General features: G+C 36.0%; 1 protein-coding gene across 1 annotated transcript; it reads left to right on the top strand.

Annotated features, from left to right (window-relative positions):
• The first annotated feature begins 5,164 nt into the window (after window positions 1–5,164).
• LOC110098370 (cyanidin 3-O-rutinoside 5-O-glucosyltransferase-like) lies at window positions 5,165–6,969 on the top strand. Its single transcript, XM_020825192.2, has one exon. The coding sequence runs from the start codon at window positions 5,452–5,454 to the stop codon at window positions 6,889–6,891; it is 1,440 nt and encodes a 479-aa protein (XP_020680851.1). The 5' UTR covers window positions 5,165–5,451; the 3' UTR covers window positions 6,892–6,969.
• Window positions 6,970–9,038: the final 2,069 nt, after the last annotated feature.

Raw genomic sequence — 9,038 nt, 5'->3', positions numbered from 1 at the left:
AGGCGGGGTAAGCAGGGCAATTTGGGAAACGTGGCATCTTGGGCATGCGGGATCGCCGGGCAGGCGGGCAGGGCTGGTTAGGACTAGCTTCCAGGTCATTTCGAGTCATTCCTGGGTTCCCGGGTCAACCCGAACCCGTCCCGATTTTACAAACGGGTTAGTTTTCCAGACCCTAACCTGACCCGCTTCGGGTTCGGTTCAACCCAAATCCAAAATTTTCGGGTCGGGTCCAATATTGACAGGTCTACACATGGTAAGCATTAGAGAGCGAAGAAATGGGAATTATCGGGACATTGTTAGACTCATCAAAACTCTCTAAAGACTCACCAACAATCTCATTCACATTGAACTTCTGGGTATTAAAATGAATTTCAATGCTACCAAAAGAGTTAGCAGGCTGGTTATTTGGAGGAAGCCGGCTGTTCCCTATGTTAAATTGAATACTTATGGGTCGGATAGGAATTATTTAGCTGGCACTGGGAGCATCATTCAGGATCATGAAGGTAATAAGGTGCTTTCTGCTTTTGCTACCCCCTTGCAATTTTGCTCTGTTGTTACTGTTGAACTCTCTGGTCTTGCTTTGGGCATTGAAAAGTGCATTATTTTGTGGTTCTATAATGTTTGGATTGAGGTGGATGCTGATCTTTTGGTTCAAATTATTAAAAACAAGGTTCAGGGTAACCCTCAAAATTTTTACCTGATTAGGAGAATAAAAAAGTCTCTAGCTACTATTAATTATAATATTTCTCATAGCGGTTATGGCCAGAGCCAATACGCTCCTTATTGGCATCAAATCCTTGAGATATGAATCAATAGGATATGATCGATAGGGCACAAAGCCCTCTGTTAGCTAAGGTGGATTCAAATTTGTCCCCTTAGACAAACATTCAACCCCGGTCTACAAGGTCCCCTTAGACGAAGCAACCCATGGCTGCCGACAAGGATCCTTCTGTCAGGTTGGGTCGACTACCTCCTCTGACTAAGTAGACCAGGGACCACGATGGCCCGGGATGACGGAACCATGGGATCTTGATCGGGTCCATCATCCATTCCCCCACCATCCGCTTTAAGTGCTAGATGGTGCAATTTCTATTTTAAATACCAAAAATCAAAACCCAATTTCCAAATCCAATTTTTACCAATATTCTAAACCCATTGCTGCTACTATATGCCAGATAATACGTATTTTCTACATATCTGATTGACGACTAGCCTTAATCGAAAGTTCTCTCTCGTGATCGGGAGGGGTAATTAACTATAGGGGCTTGCGCCTATAGGAAACCAGAACTCAGATCATAAAGTCCTCGCAAAATGAGGGCGAAATCTCTGGGTAGTGTCTTATCTACAAACCCATCTGCCTTCCAAAATTTACCCCGGAACTTAGTTCGTTAAAACTCCCTCGTCGAATAAGAAAAGCGAGTGGAGGCCGGGGCCGAATTTTCGGAGCCCACACTAACTTTGGTTGTCAGTTAGAGAGTTATCAAGATCTTACTGTTTCTAATTTAAATCCTATTTTGAAAGGTATGATAACTTGGATAAAACTTCTCTCCCTTACATTAGACATGGTTAATATTCCTGGTTTCTGCTCCGGCTTTGTATTATTTTTTGTTTTAATTTGCTCTTGGGTTGCTGCTGTTAAGTGCTGGAAGTGCATTTTGATCATGGATGGCAATTTTCTAAACGATGTATGTGCTGGGTTGATCAATAACTATATCTTATATCACAGCTCCAGTTACTGCTTCATCTCTTTTATGATTTCTTATGGCTTCTACCATTACAGTATTGCTGAAATTAATTTAAATTTTGCTGATACTAATCAGATTCTGATTCATTTGATTACTAGTAGTGTTTGTCCGAGCAGTTTAATTGTGTCTGCTAGGCGCTGTCTTTCTAATACTTGGAACAGGATGCATTCTTTTTTGGTGACTATCCTGGATGTTGATGAGTGTCTGTCTCATTTGGAGGGAAATCTGGCTATTTTGGTTGTTCCTTGGATCATCTATCTTTTAATTTACTGTATTAACACCCATGAGTCAAGCACAAACCATTTTTATACCAAACTATTACTGAATTTTGGAAGTTCATTCTGGGGATTGAGATTCATTTGTGCTTGAGCTGTTTTTCAAATTTTTTCTAGCATTCTAAGACTATCTGTTTTTCCTATGGTATAGGGGTTATTTAAGATGGTTGTGTACTATCAGTATTTCCATTTTCTGGCAGTTGGTTCTTCCCGTATTGGATGGAAATTGTAGTCTGAAAGTTGTTTCCAATCTTGTTAATCTTAGTGATTCTAATATTTCTTTTTGGAGTAGTTCTTGCAGGTACATCAGTTCATGCTGTTCTGGGAGCTTAAATGATTGCAAGGTACTTCTTTTTCCTGTCTTTCTTTACTTTTTCTATTTCCTTTTGAATTTTTGCAGGAAGTTCGTGCTGAATGCTATATATTGGATCTTCCTTTTTTGGGTGCTGTTGTCTCACAGCCCGTTCGTTATTTATTATCCTTTTTGTAAGCGTAGGATAAGGACCGACCGGCTTCTAGGTTTTTTTTTATCTCTTTTTTGGATTGTAGCTCTTCAAAGCAGTAGTGAGCTGGTTGGTCCTTTTAAGGACTCTGTAACTGATTTTTGATATTAACACGTAGGCCCCTCCGTGGGTTTAAATAAAAAAAAAAATCTCATTCACATTAGAATTATTTGAGATATTAACCAGCAACCTCCTTCTGTGTTTCTCTCCACTATTATGAATATTTTGTTACATAACAATCAAATTTTGATCCAAATATTATCACCATTTTTTTCCAAAGCATTAATTTTAAGAATGGGAATATTCTAATAACATGAGTCTTATAATTATCAAGCAGTTTGTTATGGCTACAACCAAGGGAGGAACATTTGAAGGGAAAAGTGCTAATAATTTTTTAAGCCAAATGTTGACTATTTTGTTGGATAATAAAAAGGTTGAAATTGGCATTATTTTTTAAAAGATTATTTTAATATGACATATAAATAAAGTAAAAATATAAGAGAGTATCTTGCGACTCAACTCAATGCACTAAAGTTTGAGTTATTTGATGATATTCTTATGCACTTAGTTTTAATCTCTTTTAATACTCAATCGATTCATATAAGATAAGCTATAATACTAAAAAAAAATTCTCATTTTGTGATACTTGCTAAAGAAAGGGCCTTCTTTCCTTTCATGACAATATTTTCAAATGGAAAATTGAATAAACTATAAAAAAGGAAGATGTATGCTAAGAGATTTCATAGCCTAAAGTAAAACATAAATAGGATAATATATTCACCCATTTTCTCATGTTAAATAAGATAGTTCTAAATATGCTAAGTGGTAAAAAAAATTCTCAACTTTTTTTTGAAATGTTTTGCCTTAGATTCTTCTATATGGGAAAGGATAACAAAGTTCTTATTAAAACAATAGGCTTTTACAAATTTTGGTTAATAATCTATAAATCTAATTATTTATGCTTCATAAATTAATAAAATCTTGCTTAAAAATAAGTATGGTATAAGAGCAAATTAATTAATGAGAATTCATTTGTGATATATTTTTAAATAAAGAATTCAAACATTGTTTATAGATGAAATTATTGATTTCCTAACTTTCTTAGATTTTAAAATATGTATTTAATGCATTAAGAGAAAATGCAAATATCAAAGAAGTTAGTGATAACAAGAGTTTAAATTGGAATTAATTTATCCTAATATCTTTAGTCAGTTACCTCAACTTCTTGGAATTGTCATTAATATTATTTTATTATTTTTACAATTGATTATTTTCATTATAAGCATTTATATATACTTAAAAGAAAAGAAGTTTAAAGGCATTTAAGATCTTTAAAGTTGAATGTAAAAAATCAACTCGGTAAGAAGATCAAAACCATCAAATTCATTTGTTATGGGAAATACTATGCTAAATATGATGAATACATTAAAAGAAAATACATGGAAGACAAGATAATTTGTGCCCACCGGAGTTTATGCAAATTAGAATTAATGCATACTAATATTTTTTGTCCACTATCTTGACTTCTTTGAAAGATTAATAGTATTTTATTACTTTCATAGATAAATATTTTGTCACGAGTACAAATGTGTAATACATGAGAAGCCTAAATCAATAGATATATTTAAGATATTTAAAGTTGTAGTTAAAAATCAACTTAGTAAGAAGATCAAAATTATCCAATATAATCGCCTTGGTGAATACTATGATAATTTTTTTAGGATATTTAGTCTAATTAAGGCAGACTCACACACACATCGCATACGTAAGACTCAAATCCAAAATCTTTTAATTGATAGCCTAAGCTCCCAACCAACATATCGAAGTGAGTTGTTTACTATGATAAATATGACAGGCTAAATCATGCACATGATAAAATTTTATAAAATATCTAACATAATGTGGAATAATTTATCAATACACCATGCCATGAACTTCAGGCCAAAAAAAGACAGACCCTAAAAGATATGAAGATATATAATAATTTTTTATCAGAATCACTTTAGAAAAATCCCTTAAATACTATAGTTTATAAAAAAAAAAAAAAAAATTTGGAAGAACGGTGCCCTTATCTTATAATAACTGAAAATAATCAGATAATTATTTCTAAGATTTATTCCGTTAAACAAGTAGGCCAAGATATGTTAACCTAATTTTTATCCTTTATTTAGCTTGGGCAACTTTTCATTTCAGCCATATTTTTTCTCTTAATCATTCAAAAATTTTGTTTTAATAAATTATAAAATTTGAACGTAAGATTCAGTTTATTCTATTGTTGAAAAATGTTCATTGAACCCAATTTAGTTTAACCTGTGGCAATTTACTTCCTCTTGGCTATTTCTTTCTATTTTAATAAAATAAACCAATATAATATCATAAGAAAAGTGTAATTAGACTAATTAAATTATAAATTTACAAGTAACCTCTTAATCAATCATTAATTAGTGACCTCTTATGTTAATTAAATAATAATTTCAATTCAGATAAATTAAATTAAAGATAAACAATATTAACAATTTACTTATGTTAATAAAAGTTTATTTAATTAATATTAATTATTAGGATTAATTCCAATATAAAGATTGTATACTCTAATAAAAACTCTTGGATATGTTATAATTCAATAGTTCATCTTCCTCAAGAAAAAAACAAAGTAAATTTCCCTTCTCTGGATAGCCTGAACAAATTTAATTCAGTCTCTATAATCACACAATCTCTAATCTTTGTCGTCAGCGCAAACGTCACAGCTAGCGGATCTGTAATCTCCTTCTTTTGAGGGAAATTAGCGGAGCTGTTAGCAGCCTGTGACCATTTATAAGAGCAACACAGCTATCATATTTTTATCTGCCACCCTCAGTGCTGCGATTCCTTAAAGAAGCGATTTTTAATCCCTTAGACGCCTATCGCTGTTAATCAGCAACGTCGGTAATGGCTAACAACCACCATCATGGGCAAGGACATCATTTCCTATTGGTGACCATTGCCGCCCAAGGTCAGATCAATCCCGCCCGGCACCTCGCACGCCGCCTGGCCCGAATCGCTGGAGCCCGTGTCACCCTCGCCACTCCTCTCTCCTCCCACCGCCACCTATTTCCCGAATCCCTCGCCGCTGCCGGTGAGCCCGATAAGTCGGCAGAGGAGGCGCCTCTCAATCCCGACGGCTCTGGAATCGTTGCCTACGCGCCTTACTCCGACGGATTTGATGAAGGCGCCCACATGGACAACGTCGAAGCTGACGTTTTGATGGGAAGGCTCAAGTCAGTTGGCTCCCGGACCCTCGCGGCCCTGGTCAGAAACTTCGCTGAGCAGGGCTACCAAATCACCTGCGTATTGCACACCATCTTGCTCACTTGGGCTGCTGACGTCGCACGTGATCTCGGCATCCCTGCCATCCACTATTGGATCCAACCTGCCTCGGTCTTCGCCATCTACTACCGCTACTTTCAAGACCACCAAGGTTTCGCTTCCGCCATCGCAGAAGAAAAAGAAGCATCTTTCTCCATAGAACTACCCGGGCTGCCTACTCTACGGATGAAGGATTTACCCTCTATCATGTCCAAGCCCAACCCCTTCCTCTCTGCCCACGAGGAGATATTCAAAGACCTCGCTAAGTATGAGAAGCCTAAGGTTTTGGTGAACACGTTCTATGAACTAGAAGCATCAGTGATAGACGAGACGCCGGAGTTTGAACTGATCACAATTGGGCCAGTAGTGGACAAGAGCTTCGTGCCGGCAACGACAGGAAGCAAGGACCTATTCAAGGAGGACGCGGGTGGTTACATGGAGTGGTTGGACGCACAGGAGGAACGGTCGGTGGTGTACGTGGCTTTCGGCAGCTTGACGCGGCTAACGGTGCGGCAAGTGGAGGAACTAGATCGGGGGCTGAAAGAGAGCGGGCGGCCATACCTATGGGTGCTGAGAAAGGACAGCAGACCAGAAGGGGTTGGGGTGGAGAGGATTTGGGAGGAAGGGAGTGGGAAAGGGAAGGTAGTGGAGTGGTGCTCGCAGGTTAAGGTATTGGGTCACAAGGCGGTGGGGTGCTTTGTAACGCACGGTGGGTGGAACTCTACCTCTGAGGCGTTGGTGAGCGGCGTGCCGATGGTGATGCTGCCGCAGTGGATCGAGCAGGCGACAAATGCGAGGTTGGTGGAAGCGGCGTGGGGGATTGGGCTGAGGGTGGAAGCGGGGGAGGATAAGGTCGTGGAGGCGGGGGAGCTGAGCCGTGGTTTGGATGTGGTGATGGGGGAGGGTGAGAGGGCAAAGGAGATTAGGAGGAAGGCTGAGGAGTGGAAGGAGAAAGCCAGGGCGGCGCTAGCGGTGGGCGGGTCATCCTCCAAGAACCTCAAGGCGTTTGTGCATGGACTTTAAGCTTAAATTATATAGTATAATATGTCAATAATTTTAGCCGATTGAAATAAGAAATGTCATAATGGATGATATGTTCTAGATAGACAATAATTGGGATAAGCATATCCTAAGTTATTATAACTCTATTTATCTCATAATAATTGGACCTTTACATATTTTATTCATTATTTCATCATAAGGTGGCATTTTATGCATTGAAATAAAGTTGCTCTTTAATAAGTCATAATATTGTTCTTTATATTCTTAACGTTAAAAACTAAATCTCTCATTTCATTTTTAGAGTGTTTTTGAATCATTCTCAAGAAAATCCTAAAGGACTTTCCTATATGATAATGCTGAGGATGATAGTTCTCTAATGGGTGATTGATTGGTCTCAAGGCACAATCTAATGAATAAGTTGCATTTAAAGCATATTACAATTTTGTTAGGAACAGTTTTATATCACTGCTTTTTTCCTATTTTTAATAAATTTTTTACTAAAAGCAGCTTTACAAAATACTAAGAAAGCTTTCCTAAACGAAACCTAAGTAAATGATCATGTTGACTCCATGGTGTGTATGTTTCCTGTGTGCTTTATGTTACTATGTACCATTGTCTTGCCGCAACATTCATAATGTTGACTTATTTATGTTACCGGCATCTTATGATTTTTTATAATTAATGTTTTAATTATCTCTTATTAATTTATAATCCAGATGATAAGTTGGCAAATGATGAGGTGGAGGATAGCTAGCAGGTATGATTGGCCATTAATTATAGGAATAAAGCTAGGTCAATGGGAAGTTTAGTCTAATTTTGGCCTTATTTATAGGGAGACAATGTCAAGCTTATACCAAATAACTTTAAGTTTAAACAAATATTTTATTAGTGTACTTTAAAACTTATATAAGTTTTTTTATTTGTTTCGAAAACATTTATATGGGAATTGAATGATGGATGAAAGTGCTAACTCTTTGATGTTAAAGCTGAGTGATATCTTGATCTTATGTGTTTTTTGGGCACTAGCTCAAGCGAACCACTAGCTATACACCAAGTTTATTGTCGATACACTCCTTATGACAAGTGGTTTGAGTCATTTGTGTATTTGGAGAAATAAAAAAAAATAATGCCATGGTAAAGGTATCATGTCTTAGATGATTGTCTAGTTGGGAGAATGAAGTTAAAGTCTTAAGATGATAACACTCTAGGATGGAATGAATTCAAAAGTAATGTTATAAATAGTTATAAAATTCTACCTTTTTTTGTTGATGGTGCATCAAGGAGAAAATAATGGCAAGCATAGGAATAATTTATAGGCCAAAATCAATATAAACACACTAAAACTCCTTTCATGCAAACTCTATAATGACACTTAGATTTCCTAGAAACACTGAATGTGGCTATTAAGATATGACATTATCCATTATGATGCTTTCAATCATGATGATGAAACAACTCGTGCAAATCTAACTGGGATTTTATTCTCATCTTTGTATTCTTTGATGTACGAGTGGGAATAATTAATTTAAATCTATTCAAAGTGCATGATCTAGAGCTAGAGTTATTGTTCCCAAGAAACATTAATCAAATTAATAGAATTTGATTACTAATTATCTCAATTATAAAATGTTTTTAAAAGGAATGGATTATCCACCTTACATGCTAAGGATATCCTCGGAGGCATACTAACAATTGATGATCAACATTGATGTAGTGCCAATGAAGTATTAGTTTATAAGATTAATCAACTGTCTTGCTCTCACAAGAGGAATTTATTGATGCATTTTGACCAAGTACAACATGTCAAGCTCCAAAGGCATCATCATAAAAGAAATAACCTAGTTTGTTTAGCATGACTTGATAAATCTAAATTATGAGAAGTTTACAGAACTAACCCATTATGTTTTGATGATGATGAAGTTAAAGGAGCATCAATGTCATATCTCCTATAAATGTTTCTCTTAGATTCAATCATATAACAATTGGCTCTTTTTTTTTTTTTTTTGCATCAAGAACTATATAAACAATAGAAATTAGTTCAGCGTTGTCACAACGTAGTCTAATTTTAAAATTACACTATTGAGACCACATCAAGCAAGATGTGTCATAAAAATATATCATTAATTTATTGAACTTAAACCATCACTTCCAATATAATTACTTTATAA

The sequence above is a fragment of the Dendrobium catenatum genome, unplaced genomic scaffold (genome assembly GCF_001605985.2).
Source record: "Dendrobium catenatum unplaced genomic scaffold, ASM160598v2 original_scaffold_121939, whole genome shotgun sequence".
Lineage (NCBI taxonomy): Eukaryota > Viridiplantae > Streptophyta > Magnoliopsida > Asparagales > Orchidaceae > Dendrobium > Dendrobium catenatum.
The sequence above is the reverse complement of the archived record's forward strand: the minus strand, read 5'-3'. Positions and strand labels throughout refer to the sequence as shown.